The sequence below is a fragment of the Danio aesculapii genome, chromosome 15 (genome assembly GCF_903798145.1).
Source record: "Danio aesculapii chromosome 15, fDanAes4.1, whole genome shotgun sequence".
NCBI classification, from domain to species: domain Eukaryota; kingdom Metazoa; phylum Chordata; class Actinopteri; order Cypriniformes; family Danionidae; genus Danio; species Danio aesculapii.
In genome coordinates this window covers 28323192-28347948 of record NC_079449.1, presented here as the reverse complement: position 1 = coordinate 28347948, position 24757 = coordinate 28323192, and the positions used below count along the sequence as shown (strand labels likewise).

At 43.9% G+C, this 24757-nt stretch overlaps 1 protein-coding gene across 1 annotated transcript in view; it reads right to left on the bottom strand.

Moving 5' to 3' along the window:
• The window catches only part of ppp1r14ab (protein phosphatase 1, regulatory (inhibitor) subunit 14Ab), a 41959-nt gene that overhangs the window by 5012 nt on the left and 12190 nt on the right, over positions 1-24757 (bottom strand). The window contains exons 2-3 of the mRNA XM_056474286.1: positions 1445-1525; positions 707-739 (exon numbers count right to left, since the gene is read on the bottom strand). Of these exons, the coding sequence (XP_056330261.1) occupies positions 707-739; positions 1445-1525 (114 nt within the window). The remainder of the gene's footprint in view (positions 1-706; positions 740-1444; positions 1526-24757) is intronic.

Genomic DNA, 24757 nt, shown 5'->3' with positions numbered 1-24757 from the left:
TTTGGAGAGAACAAGAGCTTGAACAATGAGTTGAGCTGTATGTTCAGATAGGAAGGGTCGGACCTTTCTGACCCTTTGACACTGTTAGGGTACAAAGTGCCTCGTCACTGTAGTGGTACTTTCATGGATCAGATTTGTAGCTTTGATGAAGTTACAATATTGTATTTGCAGGTTTTAAAAACCAAAGGTACATATTGGTTTCCCATGGTACAAATCATGTCCTTAAAGGTACAAACTGCAATGGAACAAATTTGTTTCTTTGTATTAAGGTACAACTCTGTTCCATAAAAAGCTACTGCCCCAGTGGCAAGGGTTTGTACCTTCTTTGGTACACCACTGTACCATTTTTTTCTGAGAGTGTAGGAACAAAAAAACAAAACACTATCGTAGTCAATGGTAGCTGCTTTCCAACATACTTCAAAATATCTTCCTTCGATTTTAACAGAAGCAAGAAATGCAAACAGGTTTGGAACAAGTGGAGAATGAGGAAATGAACATTTTTCAGTAAAGTTTCACTTTAACAGGTAGGAGTACCTGCAAAATAATAAAGTGGCTAGCGACTGTACATATGCCATAAACTCTACACGAAGTTATTTTGACATTAAAACTAATGTGAGTGCATAAAAGGATTTGACAAAGGGAGGTCATGTTTATTTCCCACTGTGTGATGATAAAATATAGCAGAACAGGGTTGAGATAGACTTACTTCTGTGTTGTTACTGCAAGCATGAAGGATGTCCTGTAACGAATAGAAATCAGGGATTAAAAATGAGTCTGGCACCAAACAGACATTGCGATAGTGCTGTCTTTCCCATTGTTGCATCTAAATGAAGGGGATTATTAAAAAAACAATGTAGAGCGGGACTTGATTTTGTCCATCTGGAATTGATTGGATGGTTGTGGTTTGTTATTGGTGGATTTTATGTGATTGACTCTCTTGTGCTAGTAAAAGAAATCACATTGCAGGAGCTATTTTGAATATAGAAGGTGCATGTTTAAAATAAAATTATATGCATCATGGATGAAAAAAATTATAGCAAATACTGCAAAATTCCATTCACAAAAGAATTGCATGGTATTTTTAATTTTAAAAAAGTAATGCAGATTCTTTTCCTGCTGAAACTAAATTTCTATGGTCTTTCATAATCGTTTGCGATGCTTTGATTCTGCTTTTGTTACTGGCAAGGCTAGGCAAGTTTATTTATACAGCATATTTCATACACAATGGTAATTCAATGGTAATTTTGGGCAAGACAAGATTTGAGATGGATCTTGCAGGAAAACTTAATAGTTTGCCAAACATATTCATTTTGATCTCTAACCCTCTGGCTTGTTATCGCAAAATGAAAATAATTTCTATAAGAACTGTTCCATAAAGCTGATTTAAACACACATCATACCGGAGACAAGGAGCACTGATGTTTTTAGTATTTCAGAGAGATACCTTAAGCTTCTGTGTCCTTTCTTCATCACTCTGTAGATCTAGCAGCTCATCAATGTTCACTTCCTCTGGCATCTCCTCTTCCTGTGAGAAGAGAAATAGAATAACTGTTGAAAACCAATGTGAATGTTAGACTTGAAGATTAGGTCATGAAGAAAGATCTGCTGCAATGAGAAAAACAGGTATGCATGCTTGAGCATTCTGTTTTGTGACATTATGTCTGTTTTTTTTTTGGCTTCTTAGGTTTCTTTGAACTGTGTTGCATAAAAGTTATAGTTATATATTTGAGCAATTCCAGCATTATGGATGTGACATTTGCAGTAAAAACTCAAAACATAAATTCACAGAGAAAGTATATGTTAACATTATATTGAAACATCTGTTTATTTTCCAGAACAACTCACCACAGAGTTATGAGATCAGAAAAATATCAATCTGTAAACATGTTTTGAATCTTAAATGAGGAAAATAAACATGCGATTATGAATGTGACCAAAAAAGTATGCGAGTTTACAGTATACAACATACTTTGTAGAAATTCTGTGAATTAAACTGCACAACCAAAAAGAAATAATGATAATCAAAAGAATAAGAGTTGACTCTTTATAGAACATACATGATTGATTTTAGTTTATTTAATATTTTTGCTTTTATGAGGAAAAAGTGTCGTTATGGATGTGACTGTCACGGATTGGTCAGGCTCTCACGATCCCCACTCACGAAGATCACCATCACCTGACTTCTAATGAGCACACAGCTGCATCACATTCACGAGCACCAGATAAAAGCACAGCACTCCAGTCGCTCATTGTCCGGGCTCGTCTCGACGAAAGCGGACAACTGAGCGACCACTCAGCGTAGTCATCCTCAGCTAAAACAAACGCTTTACTTACCTGTTCTCTTTGTATTCCTCCTAGTCTTCCTGGTCCACCCGAATCGTCCTGTCTTCCAGTCCTTCCAAGTCTGTGTCATCCTCTGTCAGCTGTATCTGGTGTGTGCTGTCCATCCTCGTGTATTCCTGTTACCCAGCCACGGAGGAAAAGACCCCAACATCACTCCTGATCCTCCTGGCTATCCTTCATGTGCTCCTTGTTGTCATTTAATAAACACCCTAACGTTTCCTTACCTCTGTCTCCTGTCCGCTTCATAACAGAAGCCCGGACCAATAACGACGACAACATGAGCACCCCCGATCACTTTCAAGAGCTGGTGGACCAGTTGAAGCGGATTCTACAGCCACCAGCTCCACTTTCCAACGCACCACCAGCACCGAGCACTTCCGCCTCCACAGTTTCTTCTTCGGCCCTTCCTTCCAGTCCCATGGCCCGACCAGCGCCCTACTCAGGCGGAGCGGGGGAGTGCAATGGTTTTCTGTTACAATGTTCCCTCATATTCGAAATGCAACCTTCTCTATATCCCACAGATAAGTCAAAGATCGCCTACATCGTATCACTACTCTCTGGGCCTGCACTTAAATGGGCTGAGACGATCTGGAACCAAGCCGGGCCGGTCATGAATTCCATCACTACCTTCACGGAGTATTTCAAAGAGGTGTTTGGACGTTCTGATGGGGAAGTAGCCGCTGGAGAGCAGCTGTATCATCTAAAGCAAGGTACTCTATCTACACAGGAATATGCTCTCCGGTTTCGCACTCTAGCAGCTGCAAGTGGATGGAATGAGAGATCGTTGTTGACCACGTACCGGCTCGGCTTGGAACCCACTCTCCGAATCCAGCTGGCCACATTAGATGATACTATGGGTCTGGAGAGATTCATCCAACATTCTCTCCGATGTTCCGATCGTCTCCGTTCCTATCAACAGGACACCATCACCCCCTCGTCTGCACTCCTCCAATCGCCTGAGTCAACAGCCTCTCCAGAACCAGAACCCATGATAATAGAGTCTGGAAGACTGACATCAGCGGAACGACAGAGGAGGCTGACCCGGGGTCTGTGTCTATACTGCGGTGTCAGTGGACACACCCGTATGGAGTGTCCCCTTCGTCCCATTCGGACTTCAGTGAGTGTATTCAGTACGAATATTGAACAATGTAAACCACTTACTACTACCGTACAAATAACTACTGCCTCTATTTCTCTCCTTGTCACAGCCCTCATCGACTCCGGGTCAGCAGGGAACTTCATCTCCCAATCCCTCTGTCGTCAACTCCACCTACGTACTGAGGCGTCCTCGCATATATACCAGATACAACCGATAACCCAGTGCACTCGATCTTCGACCCGTATCCATCGACAATGCGAAGACATCCTTCTTCAAGTGGGGTTGTTACATCAAGAGAGGATTCAATTTCTGGTTCTGGAGGGTGCAAATATGGACATCATTCTAGGGCGCCCGTGGCTGGTGAAGCACGATCCCATCATCTCTTGGGGCACAGGAGAGATAAAGAAATGGGGATCTGGATGTACACCTACCTGTTTTCCAAATCTCCCTCTTCAAGGTCGGAACCCCATTTCTTTGTTTACAACATCGGTCGAGAGTCCTCCTGAGAAGCAGTCTATCCACATTCCTAAGGAGTACAGCTCCTTTCATGATGTCTTCTGCCCCAAGAGAGCTTCCCAGCTACCGCCGCATCGGCCATGGGACTGCGCGATCGACCTAGTTCCAGATGCCCAGTTGCCAAGAGGTAGGATCTACCCGCTCTCGCTTCCAGAGAATCAGGCAATGGAAGATTACATAAGGGAGGCTCTGAGTCAGGGGTACATACGTCACTCAAAATCACCAGCCGCCTCAAGCTTCTTCTTTGTGGCCAAGAAGGACGGAGGGCTGCGTCCATGCATCGACTACAGGGTCCTAAATAACGGTACAGTAAAATACCGATATCCCCTTCCTCTGGTACCAGCCGCTTTGGAACAGCTCCGAGAAGCTAAAGTCTTCACTAAATTGGACCTCCGCAGCGCGTATAATCTGATAAGAATACGTGAGGGGGACCAATGGAAGACAGCATTCGTGACCCCTACTGGCCACTATGAATATGAGGTCATGCCTTACGGTCTGGTCAATGCCCCCTCCGTATTCCAAAACTTCATTCATGAAGTCCTCCGGGAGTTTCTTCACCACTTTGTAATAGTGTACATAGATGACATCCTCATTTACTCCCGGAGTGAGGCCGAACATCGCCAACACGTTGCGGAGGTCCTACACACATTGAGAGAACATCACCTCTACCTCAAAGCGGAGAAATGCTCATTCCACCAGAAGTCGATTCATTTCTTGGGATACATCATTGACCAAACCGGTATACGTATGGATGGGAAGAAAATTGAGGCTGTTCTATCCTGGTCAGAACCCACTTCCATTAAGGAGCTCCAGAGGTTTCTTGGGTTTGCTAACTTTTATAGACGGTTTATCAAGGACTACAGCAGGATTACATCACCTCTCACTAATCTCCTCAAGGGTAAACCCAAAGGACTGGAGTGGACCAAAGAAGCAGCCGCAGCCTTCCGCCTTCTTAAGAAGGAGTTCACAAGGGCCCCACTCCTGACTCATCCTGACCCAAATCTTCCTTTCGTGGTGGAAGTGGACGCATCCACCACCGGCGTCGGGGCAGTATTATCCCAACATCATGATACACCGCCCCGACTGCATCCCTGTGCCTATTTCTCTCGGAAGTTGAGCCCGGCGGAGCAGAATTACAGCATAGGAGACAGGGAGCTTCTAGCAATCAAGCTAGCCTTGGAGGAGTGGCGTCACTGGTTGGAGGGAGCCAAACATCCGTTCCAGGTGATCACAGATCACAAAAACCTCCAATATATCAAAGAGGCCAAGAGACTATGTCCACGTCAAGCCAGATGGTTACTTTTCTTCTCACGTTTTGATTTCTCCATTTCCTATCGTCCAGGACCCAAGAATCTAAGAGCAGACGCTCTCTCTCGTTTACACGAGCATCACGATCATGAAGAACTCCCAACGAAGATTCTTCCCGAACACATCTCCATTTGTCCGATCACCTGGAACGCTCCTCCAGTCGTTGCCACTCCGGAAGCCCCTGCTCCGCCGGGATGCCCTCCTCATCGGCAGTTCATACCACCTGAACACCGGGTAGATCTGATCCACTCCTTACATACCTCGCTAGGCACTGGACATCCAGGGATCAACAATACTCTCTCGCTAGTATCCCAACGATTCTGGTGGCCAAACATGGCAAGGGATGTGAGGCAATATGTTCAGGGCTGTAAGGACTGTGCCCAATCCAAGAGCCCACGTCATCTACCCGCTGGAAAGCTCCATCCCTTGCCGATTCCGAACCGTCCCTGGTCACACCTAGGAGTGGACTTTATCACTGACCTCCCCTCGTCAGAAGGTAATACCTGTATTCTAGTCATCGTAGATAGATTCTCAAAGTTTGTCAAACTAATCCCTCTGAAAGGTCTTCCCACAGCCTTTGAAACAGCCGACAATATCTTTAATCAAGTCTTCAGGTCATTTGGTATTCCAGAAGATATTGTGTCGGACAGAGGTCCACAGTTCATCTCACGTCTATGGAAAGCCTTCTTCAAGCTCCTAGGTGTGGCCGTCAGCCTCTCTTCTGGATATCATCCCCAAACCAACGGGCAGACAGAGAGGAAGATTCAGGAGGTGGGACGGTTCCTGAGGACCTTCTGCAGTGGTCACCAGAGCTCCTGGAGCCAGTATTTGGGCTGGGCAGAATATGCCCAAAATTCACTGCGGCAACCCTCCACCGGACTCACGCCATTCCAGTGCGTCCTGGGCTTCCAACCACCGCTCTTTCCCTGGGATGGCGAACCATCTGATGTCCCCGCAGTGGATCACTGGTTCCGGGAGAGCGAGAGAGTCTGGGACGAGGCTCATCAACATCTGCAGAGGGCAGTCCGTCGAAGCAAGGTAACCGCCGATAGAAGAAGGTCTGAAGAACCCAGATACACACCCGGACAAAAGGTGTGGCTATCCACCCGGGACATACGCATGCGACTGCCCTCTCGCAAGTTAAGTCCCCGATTTGTTGGTCCCTTCACCATCGTGGAACAGGTTAACCCCGTCACCTACAAACTACAATTACCCTCTCACTACCGTATTCACCCTACATTCCACGTATCACTCCTGAAACCCTATCACGATCCTGTTCTTCCCTCCACAGAGCCTGACCACGAAGAGGAACCCCCTCCTCCACTGCTCCTAGAAGAAGGAGCCGTCTACGCAGTGAAGGAGATCTTGCGTTCCCGACGTCGTGGTGGCCAGTTGGAGTACCTGGTGGACTGGGAAGGGTACGGCCCCGAAGAAAGGACATGGGTTCCCAGAGCTGATATTCTCGATCCTAGTCTCATGGTGGAGTTTCATGAGAGCCACCCTGAGTTCCCAGCGCCTAGAGGCAGAGGGAGACCACCACGGCGTCGGAGGTGTCGGCCCTCAGGAGCGGGCCCTGGGGAGGGGGGGTACTGTCACGGATTGGTCAGGCTCTCACGATCCCCACTCACGAAGATCACCATCACCTGACTTCTAATGAGCACACAGCTGCATCACATTCACGAGCACCAGATAAAAGCACAGCACTCCAGTCGCTCATTGTCCGGGCTCGTCTCGACGAAAGCGGACAACTGAGCGACCACTCAGCGTAGTCATCCTCAGCTAAAACAAACGCTTTACTTACCTGTTCTCTTTGTATTCCTCCTAGTCTTCCTGGTCCACCCGAATCGTCCTGTCTTCCAGTCCTTCCAAGTCTGTGTCATCCTCTGTCAGCTGTATCTGGTGTGTGCTGTCCATCCTCGTGTATTCCTGTTACCCAGCCACGGAGGAAAAGACCCCAACATCACTCCTGATCCTCCTGGCTATCCTTCATGTGCTCCTTGTTGTCATTTAATAAACACCCTAACGTTTCCTTACCTCTGTCTCCTGTCCGCTTCATAACAGTGACGTCTCTCCATTATGGATGTGAAATTGCCACTTGTGTGACTTTGGTAAATTAAGTGTAATAGTATGGAAACATTGACAAAGACATTTTTGAGTATTTCTAAAGTGCTGTAAAGTACCAACTTACACATAAAACTTAGAAACGGTTTCTGTATTTTGGTGAAAACTTGATTTTTTTTTCATGGCAAGGTTGACATTTGCATGGAATTGCTCATATCCAGTTGAAATCAGATTTATTAGCCCCCCTGAATTATTAGAAAGCAAAGAAATTTTCACAGTGTGTCTGATAACATTTTTTCTTCTGAAAAAAGTCTTATTTGTTTTATTTAGGCTAGAATAAAAGCAGTTTTCATTTTTTTAAAGCCACTTTAAGGTTAAACAGCTCCTTTAAGCTATGTTTTTTTTCCGATAGTTTACAGAACAAACCATCATCATACAATAACTTGCCTGCCTAGTAAACCTAGTTAAGCCTTTAAATGTCACTTTAAGCTGTATAGAAGTGTCTTGAAGAATATGTAGTAAAATATTATTTACTGTTATCATGGCAAAGATAAAAGAAATCAGTTATAAGAAATGAGTTATTAAAACTATTATGTTTAGAAATTGAAAAAATCGGCTCTCCGTTAAACAGAAATTGGGGGAAAAACAAAACAAGGGGGCTAATATTTCAGGGGGCTAATTTAATTAAATTTAAAATATAATTAACATATTATCTATATATATATCCATAACATATATTCATAAACATACTAAATGAGCACTGTGGTGAGATCAGCGAATGGCACAGCATCCACACAGACAGTCAGCAGGTCTTGTAGAGTTAAAAATCAAGGTCTCTTGAAAAATAGACTCTTGCTTAACCAGTCAGTCGAGGCCAGACGGCTGTCATTCAGGATTAATGTTCACACTTTACAATGTTTCATTAGTTCATGTTATTTATTTATTGTTTTTACTAACGTGAACTAAGAATGAACAATACTTGCACAGCATTTATTAATCATAAATCAACAATTACTTACGCATTCTTAAAAACCAAAGTTGCGCTTGTTAACATTAGTGAATTCACTGCGAGTTAACAAGAGCTAACAATGAACATTAGAAAGATGAATAGATACTGTAATAAATGCATTGTTTATTGTTTGTTCATGTTAGTAAATATAATAACTAATGGAAACTTTTATTGTGAAGTGCTACTGCATAAATCGATTGAGAGCTGTAACTTTAGGACGCTGGACAACGGAGTTGTAACACGGGGAGTGACAGAGACAACTGAGGTTTGGATCCACGTGCAGGTTTATTCAAAGTCAGGCAAGCCATGGTCAACACAGGTGCAAACAGGTGTATAAAGGCAAATCGAGAATCGTAGTCACTATAACAGGCGAGAGGTCAAAAGGCAGGCTGCAGACAGGGACAATAAGATAAACTAGGCTAAGGTCAAAACACGGGAAAACAAGACAAGGAAAAACGCGTTGAATTGTCACTATACAGAAAACAAGACTCGGCAATGTGAATGAGTGTGTGTGCTGCTTAAATGGTTTGTAATCAGTCTTTGACGATCCTCAGGTGGTGCGAGTGTAATCAGTAGAGACTTGGAGCAGGTGTGAGTGTGTGGCATGACTGAACATGTAGTCCATTTACAAGCAGATTTGTAGTCCTTATGTGGAAACCAGCGATCTAGGGAGTTACGATCGCTGGTGATCGTGACAGGAGTTAAGGATCCATGTGCAGTACTTTATTACACAGAGAATGGTCAGGGAGGCAATGGTCACAATCAGGAGCAAACGGTAACATACAGGGATATCCAGAAGCATAGTCAGATAACAGGCAAATCGTCCAAACAGGCAGCAGGCAGGATACACAATAAAACAAAGCGAGGGTCAAAACACAGAGAGACTAAACACGGAAAAGGCTTCGTAATGTTACAGGGTATGTACCAAACAAGACGCAGCAATGTCTGTGAGTGTGTGTGCTGTTTATATAGTCCATGCAATCAGTCTTGAGTAGCGCCCAGCTGTGTATGTGTGTAATCAATGGAGAACCGGGACAGGCGTATGTGTGTGTGGTGCCTGAAGGGAGTTGTAGTTCAAATGGTGGCAGAATTGTAGTCCGAGTGAATGTTCTCCAGCCATCTATGAGGGTTAGATCGCTGGTGATCATGAAAGGGCGAATAAACATGTCAAATACACACATTCAGATATATCAAAACCAACAAGAGCAACTTTTAAAAGTGTTAACTACAAAAATGGAATTTTATGAAAATGCTGATCATGCATGATTTAGTCTATAAGTAAGTGTTAGACAACCAAAATATCTATTCTCAACTGTCTCAAAGACTTGTGCATGTTTTTTTTTTATAAAGCTGCATCACCAACTGGTCTAGTATGGATAATAAAAATGTTTAGTTGTTTTTGTGGATCCATGTGACACTTTTTACATGATCGTACATGAAATTCAAAAAGAAAATCCTCAGTCTCATTTGCTCTGGGGCATATAATTCATACATAATTAATGGCCTAATTTACGTACTGGCTTAATGGGACAGTTAACCTACATGAAAATTCAATGAAATTACAATGAAAATTCGGTCATATTTACTCATCTTCCACTGATTCAAAATCTATTTGATTTTCTTTCTTCTGTTGACCACAAAAGGAAGATATTCTAAAGAAGGTTGTTAAAACAGTAATTGACTTCCATAGTATTTTTTGTTTAGTTTATAATATTTTTTCAGTCCAAAGACATGCACTATAGGTGAATTGGGTAAACTAGATTGTCTGTGGTGTGTGTGAATGAGTGTGTATGGATGTTTCCCAGTGATGGGTTGCAGCTGGAAGGGCATCCGCTGCATAAAACATATGCTGGATAAGTTGGCAGTTCATTCCGCTGTGGCGGCCCTTAGATAAATAAAAGGACTAAGCCGAAAAGAAAATGAATGAATGAATGAGACATGTGATATAGGTGAACTGGATTAACTAAATTGGTTGTAGTGTGTAAATGGGAGAGTGTGTGGATGTTTCCCTGTAATGAGGGTTGTATTGTATTGTTGCAGCTGTAAGGGCATCCACTGATAAAATAGATGCCAGAGTAACTGATTCATCTCCTCTGTGGCAACCCCTGTTAAAACAGAGAATAAGCTGAAAGAGAGTGAGTATTTTTGTCTTTTTGCTCCTACTATAGATTTCAACGACTTTTTGCTTTTTGTGATCAGAAAAAAGTCGTAAATTTTAGAACCATGCACACATTAGTAAATGGCGATGATATTTATTTATTTATTATTATTTACTTTTTACTAAAAATCTAAACAGCATTACGGAAGCAATTCTGTTTTCTTCAGCAAATGGTCTACCTGAAATAATACAGTCTATTATTTATGTGTACACCTCTTTGTTTTGAGAAATGATTTTAATCTGTGGTTTGGTGACTTCAGAAATAGGTCAAGGGCCATTTCCAAATCATTCCAGTAAATCATTAACTAAAGCCAAACCAGCTTATAACCTGCCACCCACCAGCCAGGCAAAATGAAAATATTACAACATACGTTCCTCCAATATACACCTGTTCCTTGGTTTAGATGACCGCTTGATGGCCTCTGTTTCACACTGACTGAAAATCATTTTCTGGGCATTTATGAGAGAGGCAGAAATACCTGAAAACCATTTAGATCAACAAATTCACCAAGAAAGATCTGACTTTTAAGAGAATTGCAGACATTTACAATATGCTTATGGTGCTTTTGGCCACAGCCATATCACCCTGTAGCTCAAGACTGGTTGCTTGCTAAAGTAAAGAGTAATGAGTCAGGTTAGGAGTCCACACACTGAAAACATTGGATTTACATTTTTTTAAGGTAAGCGGTTGCAAACAATCCATATGGGCTGAATTTAATCAAACAAATTAAGTTGAACATTACTACATTTATTTTGTTTGTTTAAATTCAGCCCATGCACATTGCTTGCAACCAGCTACCTTAAAAAATAGAGTAAGTTCAATGAATTTTTTTCAGTGCACTGGAAAACAAGGTTGCTTTTGGAAGTGGTGTTAGTGAGGCCAGCAGGGGGCACATTACCCGCAGTCTGTGTGAGTCCTAACGCCCCGGTATAGTGACAGAAACACTATACTGTCTTTCGGATGAGATGTTAAACCGAGGTCTTGACTCTCTGTGGCTTTTTAAATTCCCATGACACTTCTCATCTTCATGAGTAAATGTGTAACCACAGTGTTCTGGTCAAATTCCCTAACTCAGCCTTTACCAATGAACCTTTACCAATGATCCATTGAATTGGCTGAATCACAGTCTCTCCTCCATCTGCAGCTTGTGTGTGGTAAAGCACAGGTGCTGTTGTCCTGTGGCTGTTGACGCATTATCCAAGTGGTAATGAGGAAAGATTTGCTTATATGATTGTGAAGTGCTATGGGTGTATGGCCACACACAATAAATGCTCTTTATCAAAAAATGAACATGCACATGCTTTTGGATCCTTTTCTTTTGGGAAAGAGCAAACAGTACAATGTTCAAATACCATTTGACTCATTCCTTAATTTTCCTATGGCTTAGTCTCTAATTTTTCAGAGGTCGCCACAGTGGAATGAATTGCCAACTATTTAGGCATATGTTTTACGCAGCGGGTGCCCTTCCAGCCGCAACCCAGTACCAGGTAAAACCTGTACACTCTCTCATTCTATTCAATTCACTTACAGCGCATGCTTTTGAACTGGGGGAAATCAGAGCACCCGGAGGTAACCCACGCAAACACGGAGAGAAGATGCAAACTCTGAGCCATTTGATTTAAGGGTTCATTTTTATCATGAAAGACTAAAGTGACCAGAACTTTTGTGACCAAAACTGAGCTCACAACATACTGCAGTCCAATATATCCAGGGATTCAGTCTAAACTCACCAGCTTAACAACTCCAATGACTGACGCTGAACCTCAGCACTGTTAACCGAAAGATCCAAAATAGCTTCAAGTACTGTATGGTGTTCAAACACACAACAGGTTAAAAGCTGGTCATGCAAGCCAGAACGTTTGCTGATAAGGTTACAGATATCTACGGGGAACAGGGTCGGCGTGGGAGAACTTTCAAAATCCTGAAACTAACACCACCGGCGAAAGGTCAATCAGAGTAAGATCCAAGCTGAAAGCCCTACCAGGGCTTCAATGACCTTTCTTTTAACTCCAAATGCCACTGAAATGCTGTGAAACCCTTACACTCTAGATGTACATGAGCTGGCTTATTATAGTTAGGTTTCTTCTTTTTATTTGACTCGATGCACTAAAACAACTGAAATTATTTCTAAAACTCTGCTATTTTTAAAACTTTTATTATATCTATATATGAAGAGTTCAGATGCAAAAGCCGCTAAACGTCATTTCCGGCAAAAATTAGCTATTGAAGACATTGAGTGAATGCTTTAGGCACGTAGTACAGAAGTGTAAATGCATTCATAATGTTTTTTGCGCAGCGACGCTACAGTGAATGAGTCCGATTTACTATACATTAAACAGCAACTGCTTTCACGAAAGACAGAGTTAAGATGTCGTTCTTTTACCCTGCATGGATGCTATGAGGATAAACGAGACGAAAAAGAGACCAAGATCTTGAGTATAGCGATGATGAATAAATGACAGCTTCTGAGAGACATCCTCTTTTTTTGCACAGTAGGCCTACCGTGTTTTATTTGCTAATGCAAGCTATGTTTTAAAAGATAAATATAATGTATAAAACTGTACATTATTTATATTACTTATTTTTATTTTAGTAATGGACAATGCACAGATATCGATGTTTCACAATGTTTTTACACAGCATTTTTTGAATCTACCAAGCTTGTTTACACTGCTTTACCTACATTACTTCCAAATCCCAAATATCAGAAATGACAACAGATTGTTAAGATTTAATTAAAGTCATCTTTAATGTTATTGATTAACGCACTTACTTAACAAATTTCATTCATTCATTATCCTTCTGCTTAGTCCCTGGTTTATCAGGGGTTACCACGGTGGAATGAACCGCCACTTACTTGACAGATCAATTTTTAATTTCAGGTGGTTTGTGTATGTGTTTTAAGTTTGGTAAAATAATCTCTAATTGCATCTTTAGTGATTTTCAACTAATTATTATGTCTTGTACCAATAGGTGGATTTAGAGGGTTTTGCATAAAAAGCACAAGTGGATTTAGCTGGTTTTGACGCAAAACGCTACGGTTACTAAAGTAACCCTTCGTTCCCCGAGGGGGGGGAACGGAAATGCTATGTGGAAACTTCCACTATGGGGATTTCGTCAGAGTCCAATCATCTGAAAGAGTATAAAAACGGGCCAATGAAATGCCAATGAGTTGGCAGCGTCAGCGTGCACAGCTGGCGTCAATGACAATCAGTCATGCTATAAAGACGCAGCCAGTGCCATGCTCGACATCCTTTTCTAGCTGAAGAGACTTTCACGCTCAACAGCTAAGGGACAATCGTTGTGGCGAAGGAACATAGCATTTCCGTTCCCCCCCTCGGGGAACGAAGGGTTACTTTAGTAACCGTAGCGTTCCCCTTCGGATGGGGAACTCCAATGCTATGTGGAAACTTCCACTATGGGGAAATCTATGGAAAACGCCACAACGAAAGAACCTTACTGCGTCCCTGGCGAAGGGTGTGCCACGCAGTAGAGCGAGCGCACCTACAACGCCGCGAGACACAGTCTTCCAACGTGTCCCCTGGCCCTCACTTACCTGTTCAGAACAGTTATGTTTTTCGGGGAGTCGCAATAACCCAGTAAAATTGTTTTGATACGTTTTGATACGACGTTTTGATACGACAGTACGTTGGGAAAGCGTTCAGTCCCGATAGGGAGGACGCTGCGGAGCTCACCTGTTACCCAGAGGGGAGACCTGGTGACAACCTATGGACTAGCCCAGAGATGGGGAGTCCTTGCATAAGGATGGTTAGCGGGGAGGGAAGACACGAGCCTGCCCTAGAAGGGGGGACTATACCGTGGCTGAGTGAACGTATGGGATCGCCAGCGGGGATCACACATAGCAGGCACCTATACCCAGAACGCGGGCTGACCAGCGGGCATGCCGACAACGTAACGGGCCAACACCTGACTCCTCCGCTGAGTCAGGTGCTGGGGGCCTCGGAGGAACTCTGCAGGGTTCGCCAAAGAAATGGGGAACTAAACTGACAAAGCTGAAAAAGCGCACGTATCTCCGGGTTAGGGAGAGTGGCGCAGCAAGCGTGTTTCGACACCTCAACCGAATCGTTTCCTCAATCACCAAGGGTTGCCTAATACCCTTGAGAAAACCGGCTCCACTCGCAGATTGTAAAATTGCAAATGTATTGGGTGTCACCCAACCCGTAGCTCTACAAATGTCTGTCAGAGAGGCGCCGCGTGCTAACGCACAGGAGGATGCGATGCTCCGTAGTGGAGTGCGCTCTCACCCCCGGGGGACACGGCTCACCCTGGCCCAAAGGCGAGGGAGATGGCATCCACTATCCAGTGGGCCAACCTCTGTTTAGATACGGCACTTCCCATCTGCCGACCACTGTAATGGACAAAGAGCTGGTCAGAGGATCTAAGGCTCTGAGTGTGGTCCCCATATATTCGCAAGCGCGAATCAGGACACAACAATGAAAGGGCTGGGTCTGCCTCCTCCGCGGGCAGCGCTTGCAGGCTCACTACCTGATTGTTAAACGGCGTGGTAGGAACCTTGGGCACATAGCCGGGCCGGGGTCTCAGGACAACGTGAGAGTAGGCCGGCCCGAATTCTAGGCACGAGTCACTGACCGAAAATGCCTCCAGGTACCTAACCCTCTTAACCGATGCCAACACGACCAGCAGAGCTGTCTTCAAGGACAGAAATCTCAAGGATACTGAGTCGAGTGGTTCGAAGGGATCCCCACGTAGGCTCGTAGCACTACCGCGAGATCTCAAGAGGGTATGAGAGGGGGGCGGGGTGGAAACATCCGCCTAGCACCTCTGAGGAACTGGATGATGAGGTTATGCCTCCCCACGGTGCCGCCATCCACGCATCATGATGAGCGGAGATGGCGGCCACGTAAACCCTCAGTGTGGAGCGCGACAGCCTTCGCTCCACCTGTCCTGAAGGAAAGAAAGCACAACACTGATCTGGCAAGATCGGGGGTCTTCTCGGCGAGAAGCGCACCACTCAGTGAATAGACTCCACTCCAGGGCGTAGGCATGCCTCGTAGAGGGTGCACTAGCCTGAGTGATGGTATTAACCACCGCCACCGGTAGGTTACCTAAGTCTTCCTCGTCGCGTCTTATGGACCCCCTTGTGGAGGTTCCACAGAACTAAGCGAGGGTGCCAGATGGTGCCCTGTCCCTGAGAAAGTAGGTCCTCTCTCAAAGGGACTCGCCAGGGGGGGCGTCGCGAAGAGGGAGAGTTCTGATATCCAGGTCCGGTTGGGCCAGGGGCGCAACTAGCAAGACCTGCCCCTCGCCCTCCCTGACCTTGCACAGAAACTGCGCGAGTAGGCTCACTGGGGGGAGTGCATACTTACGCATGACTCGGGGTGGAGTCGCCATTCTCCCGGGGAAGGAGCTGCCGTGAGAGCCTGTTGGCCGCACGGTTGAGCCCATCCGGGGTGTGAATAGCAAGCAGCGACTTCAGCCGCGTATGACTCCAGAGGAGCAGACGGCGAGCGAGCTGAGACATGCAGCGGGAGCGTATACCCCCATCCGGATGGAATACGCTACCGCGGCCGTGCTGTCCGTCCTGACCAGCACCTGTTGCTCCCTCAGCACCGGTAAAAAGCGGCGCAGAGCGAGAAACACTGCCAACAGCTCTAGGCAGTTGATATGCCAATGCAGCTGGGTTCCCCTCCACAGGTCCGCAACAGCATGCCCGCTACACACGGCCCCCCACCCCATACTGGAGGCATCTGCCGAAACGACAGCCTGCCTGGACGCCTGACCTAGGGGCACACTGGCCCGTAGGAAGAAGGGGTCCTTTCCAGGGGGTGCGGGTGCGGTGACACAGCGCAGTGACAGTCACTCGGTGTGTGCCCGCGTGCCATGCGCGTCTGGGGACCCGATCGTGAAGCCAATGCTGTAGTGGTCTCATATGGAGCAATCCGAGCGGCGTGGCCGCGGCTACGGATGCCATATGCCCCAGGAGCCTCTGAAATAATTTCAGGGGGACCACTTTTTTTTCCTGTCAAACTCTCTCAGACAGTTCAGCATTACCTCGGCGCGCTGTCGTGAGAGGCGCGCCTCCATAGTGATCGAGTCCAGCTCCAACCAGAGAAAGGAGATGCTCTGCACGGAGGCGAGCTTGCTCTTTTCTCGGTTGACCTGAAACCCCAACGGGCGGAGGTGCCGGAGCACCTTGTCTCTGTGCATAATCAATTGCTCCCGAGAGTGGGCTAAAAATCAACCAGTCATCGAAATAATTGAGCGTGCGGATGCCGGCGAGCCGAAGGGGCGCGAGGGCACCCTCCGCAAGCTTGGTGAAAACTCGCGGAGACAGAGAGAGCCCGAAGGGGAGGACCTTGTATTGCCACGCTCGACCTTCAAACGCAAACCGCAGAAACTGCCGGTGGCGTGGAAGTGTGGAGATATGAAAATACACGTCCTTCAGATCTATTGCTGCAAACCAATCCTGAGGACGAACGCATCGCGTGATGCGCATCTGCGTAAGCATTTCGGAGCGCAGCCAGTGAAGGCAGCGGTTCAAAATGTGCAGATATAGGATTGGCCATAGCCCACCGCTTTTTTTTTTGGGGGGGGCACGATGAAGTGCGGGCTGTAAAACCCGCGCTCCATCTCGGCTGGAGGGCCGGCTCGATTGCATTATTCGCCAGGAGGACAGCAATCTCCTCTCGCAAGACAGGGGCGGACGCAGGACTGACCCTGGTCGCCCGTGAACCTGGGAGGCCGTTTAGCGAACTGAATCGCATAGCCGAGTCTGGTCGTATGGATGAGCCATTGCGATGGGCTGGCCCGCGCTAACCAGGCAGGCAGAGCCCCCGCAAATGGTCCCACCCGCACGATCGCTGACGTGCCAGCGGCGGGGCAGCGTGGAGTGAGTGGGCTCATCCGGGGAGCGCTGGGGTCCCACAGGAGAGCAGGAGAGGAGATGTTCTCGTCTCGCACTCAAACTCCAGGAGAGGGGCTGGGAGTGGAGAGAAAGGAGACCGTTCTCTCGTGCTCCATGAGCCATTGGCGAAATGCACCGATCCTGCGAGCTGGAAGGCATAGCGTCCCAGACTGGCAGTGTTCGGGCTGTCACATCCGGAGGAGGGGAAAAGTGCTCTTTCACTGAGGATTTTGATGGCGTTTTTTTTTTTTTTTTTTTTACGCCTTTAAATAACGTGCCCCGCCCTCCAGCGGGGAAAGAGCAAATTCCCTCCTCCCCAGATGGCCCGCCTCAGGGACGCTTCGCGGTCCGTTTTACCGAACTTAGCGGCGCCCTGGGCGGGGGAACCATCTCCAGAGCCACGGCCGAAGCAGCCTGGGGAAGCACAGCCGCAAAGTCTGCTTCTGGATTCGACGCCGCGCTCAAAGTCCCAGAGGGAGCGAGCGGGTTCGAATCCTCGTCAGACCTTGACAGCCCAACCTCCAAGGATGGTGAGGATGGAAGCGCACGCAGATCGGGCAGAAAAAAGTGCCCTCAGGACAGCGTGAGTTTACTGTGCACTTCCGGGAAGAAGGGGACGGGAGGCTTTGAAGGTCTTGCCTCCTTATATCCTCCACATACACCCATCTAGTCGGTCCGGCCGCGGGGCTGGGGGATAAACCATCACCAGACCCACGGCCGAAGCAGCCCGAGAAAGCACGACCATCATGTCTGCTTTTTAGATTCTAACGCCGCGCTCTCCACCCCGGAGGGAGGGAGCGAGCGGGCTCGCATCCTCATCAGACAATGACAGCCCATCCTCCGATGCAGCGATGGACATCTGACCCCCGGTGTCATCAGGTGAGAGAGCGACTATCCAAGGACGGAGCGCTTCTCTTCACCTGAAGCTTGGATGGAGCGCGTGGAGGAGCGAGAGGTCCACGGCCCGGGGGCGGCGGATTTACTCTCACTGAAACCCTCAGATCTGCCCGAGTGCCAACCGCAGTGCGGGGGACAACTGGGGTGGGTGGCTCTTTTGCAAGAGCGAGCCGCGATCTTAACTGCGCAACAGACATGACATCAGTGATGGCATGCACTGCCCGCGAGCACCGCATTAACATGCTGGACCCCCAGACATGAAACGCTGTGCTCGTGCCCATCATCCGGGGATAGGAAACCACCGCATCCAGAAACGCACGGTCGGAGTGACGTCTTGAAAAAGACGCGCTGCACGACCGTGTTGCTCTTTTAGGAAAGCTTTTTTCCTATATACAAACCGCTCTTGGAGGACCGGACCCAAAGGACGCCAGGCAAGGGAGAAATACCCAGCTCGACCATCTGCCACTGCGTATACGCGCTCTGGACCGGGAGAAGCTGCTTCTCGATCTCTCTCTGTAGACACAGGTTGGAGATACCCTCAAAGACTCTCTCAGAAGCTTCGTGAAAGGCTCTGAAAGCGAAAGGATGTCGAGCATGGCACTGGCTGCGTCTTTATAGCATGACTGATTGTCATTGACGCCAGCTGTGCACGCTGACGCTGCCAACTCATTGGCATTTCATTGGCCCGTTTTTATACTCTTTCAGATGATTGGACTCTGACGAAATCCCCATAGTGGAAGTTTCCACATAGCATTGGAGTTCCCCATTCGAAGGGGAACAAAATTTCCCTTGTTAAAAACCAAAGAATTGTCTAAAGTGACATTTAAAAAATATATATTATTTTATATAGCTAATAACCTTATCACTACACATAAAAGAAAATTCTGAACCTAATCAGAGGAGCCTGATAAAAAATGCTCACTTACAAAAAAAGAGGTCTGATGGATTCAGAGGGTTTTGCATCTGAACTCTTCATATATATATCGTCACGATCACTAGCGATCTAACCACCAGAGATCACTGGAAAACATTCACACTCACACGAACTACAATCCTGCCTCATAATGGACTATAAAACCCAGTCATGCACCACACACACACACCACCGGTTCCAGATCCTGACTGATTACACTCACAGCTGATGCTGCTCAATGACAGATTACACACATATATATTCGGCTTACTTTGAGACACTCATTGCTGAGTCTTGTTATTTGTTTTGTGACATTACAAGGCGTTTTCCTTGCCTCGCCGTTTTTTGATCCTTGCCTCGTTTTTTGTTTGTGTATGTTGCCTGCTCCCCCGTTACATATATATACACAGTTGAAGTCAGAATTTTTAGCCCACCTGAATTATTAGCCCAATTTCTGTTTGACAGATTTTTTTCAACACATTTCTAAACATAATAGTTTTAATAACTCATTTCTAGTAACCGATTTATTTTATCTTTGCCATGATGACAGTAAATAATATTTTACTAGATATTTTTCAAGCCACTTCTACACAGCTTAAGGTGACATTTAAATGGTTAACTAGGTTAATTAGGTAACAAGGCAGGTTAGGGTAATTAGGCAAGTTGTATAACGATGGTTTGTTCTGTAGACTATCGAAAAAAAAAATAGCTTAAAGGGGCTAATAATTTTGACCTTAAAATTGTTTTTATTCTAGCCGAAATAAAAGTGTAAATTTCCTTGCACTGTTGGGAAATATTTAAAAAAGAAAAAAAATGTAAAGGGGGGCTAATAATTCTGACTTCAACTGTATATTTATATATATACGTATATATATTGCTGTATATCGACACTCCCACCAGTGACGTTATACAGCCATATGGCACTGCTACGAGTGTGATATTGCGTTTATATCACAGTTTGACGGCATAATTGTGTATATAAAAAAGAAACTCAAACACAGAGAGTCTCAAAATCCTTTTGTAAGAGGAACTACTTCCACCATTCATTCACATCTGCAGCTGACGTCAGAACAGCAGAAACCATTGCTACTTCACCAACCTCACTTTAGAGCTAGTATTTGAATGATTCTCTAGCGTAATTAAAGTGATGACAAAACAGGTGATTTTGCTGACATTTTAAGATTATAAGGCTGAACGTGACATGTAATGCAATCAGTCTACAGACATTTCCCAGTATTTCTTTGTTGCAATCGGGAGATCACAATAATTATCCCTAAAAATGCCAAATCAGCGCAAACACTACCAGATTGCTGTTGTGTTTGCGATTAAAGAAAAACGCTAAACACATGCAGGCATTTTTTATTTTATTTTAACGGAACTAGTCTGCAACATTGAAACAAACAGAAAAGGAACTCGGGGTTATACAAAGAGTGGCAAACACAAAATACATACATTTCTAATCTCAGTCCCATCTCACACCCAACACACTACAATTACCATAATATAAATATAGCACTGCAACATACAAAACAAAGAGATCAACTTAGAATGTCATTTACCAGTTTAATAATGTTTTGATCAGCTATAGTTAGAAATTACGCTGTTTTCTCCTCTAAGGGCTTATTATGCTCCTCTGTCTCCATCTTGTGGATGAACAACAAAGCGTCTTTACTCTGCTCAAAGACAGGCTAATGGCCGCAGATGCGCTGTCTCTCAGAAATGATAAATATTTAAAAATAGGCACTATCCTTATAAATAAACTGCATAGTTGCTATCTAAACACCTATATTCTAGCCTAAAAAAGCCTTAAAAGTACATTACGTTGTCCAACAGCTGCAATATTTGACAAACTGTACAATGTCCTCTTGTTGTTGTATGTGGGTGGAGTAATACACAAGGGTAAAGGGTGAAGAGGCTGGACGAGTGCTGTTACTGGCAGAATATCACACGGCTATCAGGCAATCAGATTCAAGAACCATACATATATACATATATATATATATATATATATATATATATATATATATATATATATATATATATATATATATATATATATATATATATATATACACACATTCATATAAATTCATTTTTAATCAGAGATCTTGAGTATTACTGCATTGAATACACAGTTTTTGTTGTTATACTTATCATTTTAATTTATCTTGATGTATTAAAATGACAACGATACACATTAAAATACAAAGTTAATCAATCTATAAAAAACTGAAAAAGTTCAAATAGAAACTACAAAAAATGATCAAAAATATGTTTCTAAAGAGATTTTTCAGTGATCTTGAATGTTAATGTGTAAATATTCTAATATAATCTTGTTAGTTGTTGTTTAAACACAGCAAATGATTAATGTCTCTGGTAATTCCCCAAAAACTCTAAATATTTTCACTGATAAAGCATGAGTTCTTTCACCTTTTCTTGCAAGCATGAGTGCTGAGTGAATCACTCCAACTGGTTTAGCATCAACTGATCCCCCTGGGCTGTGATTCAGTCTCCATTAATTCCAGGCCAGTAGCGACTGGGCAAGAGTGGGTGTTTTTTTTCTTCCTGCTGTCTTCGAGTTGGGCTGTTTCTTTTCTGCTGAGTTTCCATGTCTTATTAGCAGCTGTGACCCTAATTCAAATGCCCATCTCTTGTATCTCTCTGCAAGTATTCATATTGAGTATAGAAGTGAGATGTACTGTAAGACTAGTCTGACAAGCAAGGCAACATTTTAAGAAGTATGACTGTGTTAAAAAGGTTACCATTATTACCATTGCTTATTCTTTGACCTTGTGTATTACACTTTGCTATGCAAGTTGTTTGTTTTTGCTTTAGTTTTGTCCATTCAGACTTTTTTCGTACAAACAGATAAATAGTCTTCCTAAAAGTGAGTGAATGATTTTCTCAATTCTTTCATTTTTATTTTGGTTGAATTGATTTAAGAGGAACCTGAGCTATATACATAGTATACTCTTTAAATTGAGTTTACATACAGTTCAAGTGAAAATTATTCACCCTCCTGTAAATTTAATTTTTCTTTTTCAAATATCTCCCAAATAATGTTTAACAGAGCAAGGATTTTTACAATTTCTGTAATGTAACTGTAATTGTACAATTCACCTTTTTTTTGGAATGTAAAGATCTATGTAATAACACCCTGTAGATATAAAAATCTATTTAATCTGCATTCAAACTCTTTCACAAATCACAATGTTGCTTGATTAACTACAAACTATAGTACGTTCACTAATTTTAGCACCAATGCATTTATAAAACCAATATTTTTTGTACAATGTAGTTGTTTTTTAACTACAAATAATACACTACAAATAATTTTAGCACTTTAGCTTAATAGTATCTGGATACAGCCTTTATGATGAATGCTGAGATTGCATTTCTCAGAGATGAAATGTCAGACACAATGCACTCAATGTAGCGAGTGATGTAACTGTGACAGGTAGGGTTAGGGGTGGGGTTAGGTGAGCTTATTAAAAAGCATTGCATGGAGCTCAGATTGCATCTGCACCCGTGCTTAACTTGTAAATGAATAATTTTCGGAACAAAACCAGGAAATAAAAGTTACTGTGACTGACGTCCACCAAACAATTTCAGTTTTCCCGGAATATGACGTCATTAAATGGTGATAGCGCAAAAAAAGAGCATCACATTTCTGAACGGTCTTTGAATATTTTGTGCCATATAATGTTATGGGTCAGTCATGGATAATAATAACATGTAGCTACAAACATAAAACGTATGAACAATCACTATTCAGTTCACGTCACTATTATGTGCAAGTGAAAAACAAATCATTATATGACTCACTCAGTCTAATCTTCAAGAAAAGCCAACAGTTACCTCTTCTGTCATGTTTTCTGGCTGACTTGAGATCGATTTGCTTCTGTTTCCCGCAAACTTGATCCATTCATGCAGTTTCACCTTCTCAAGATCTCTTTTGATCAGGCTCATTATCAGATTTACTCGTGGTTTAATTAAATGAAAATATGTGTGACTGCCTCTTTGTCATTTTGAAAATACAAATATTATTTAGGTTGGTCAATCTGCCATTATTTATTTTCGCTGCTTACTGCGCGCGAAACAATCACCAACCACTGAGAGTGATTGTAAACACAAGAAAGCTGATTGGCTGAAAATATTGTTGAGGGCCAATAGTTTTGCTTTAACTTGCGCATGGTGACTACTTTAGGTATTCACTGCACACAAGTTAATGCCAAACCTATTAAAATAAATACCAGAACGCAAACACGAATATCGGACATTTTCCGGAACAGATAGTTTCTGTAAAGAATGTAGTTAATCTACATTCAGACACTTTCATGATAAATCAAAATTTTGCAGCATTTACCAATTTTAGCACTTTATCTTCTGCATAGCAACGCCTTGGTAACCCCCTGCATGCTTCAAACAACTCTTTGGGTTCACAATGTAAAATCTACATAGAAGGTCGCTGGTTTGAGCCCCGGCTGGGTCAGTTGGCATTCCTTTGTAGAGTTTGCATGTTCTCCCTGTGTTCGCGTGCGTTTCCTCCGGGTGCTCCGGCTTCCCTCCACAAGTCCTAAGACATGCGCTGTAGGTAATTTGGGTAAGCTAAATTGTCCGTAGTATGTAATCTGCGTCTCAAATGACACACTATGCACTCATGCACTATGTACTTACACACTCAACAGCATAGTATATGTATAAAGTGTCGTCCCAAATGGAACACTAATGTTTTCTTACTAAACGGAAATTCAAACAGTTTCCCTGTTGATGTTTTACGGTTGCCAAATCAGTGAAATAAATAACCAAACTATCAAATAATACCTGCTATGAGTATAACCGCATTCACCATCAGGAGGCTCTATAATCACTCTCGTAGGAGAATTTTGCTTTCACCATCCAACATAAATAAAGTTATCCAACATGTGTGTGCGATAGCTCCGCCTCTTCCACTACGTGAACAAAGCTGCGGTTGTTGAGTGCGTGAAGTGTCCATCATTCAACACTTCATTTTACCGGCTGAATGAGTGCATCATCCGGGTAATTAAAGTGCTCTTATTATTTTTAGAGTTTTCAGTGTGGACGCACTTCTTACACTATTTATACTACAAAATGGCGTAGAATAGGGCATAAGTATGTGATTTGGGACGCAGCTTATGTGTGTATGTCCTGGTCCTCCAGGTTGGGGGTTGAGCGTTGGGCTAACGACCCACCTCGTAAAAATTAGATTTTACGAAACACCAACATGGTGCGGCTAAATATCAACTTCAATATAAACGGCCCCGGGAGTAAGTAATACAGCATTTACCAATTCTAGCATTGTAGCTTCTGCATAGCAACACCTTAGAAAACTTCTCCATGCATCAAACAAACTGCCTTTTCAAAATATACAACTTTACATTCAAACTTTCATAATGAGACCTAATTTAAATTAAATTAATTAATTGTAAAACTACAAATAATACCAAATATAAACTGTTATTATTACCTTAGCAACCCCACAGAAACACCTTGTCAACCCCCTGCATGCAACAAACAATGAATCTGTTCAGAATGTAAACATTTT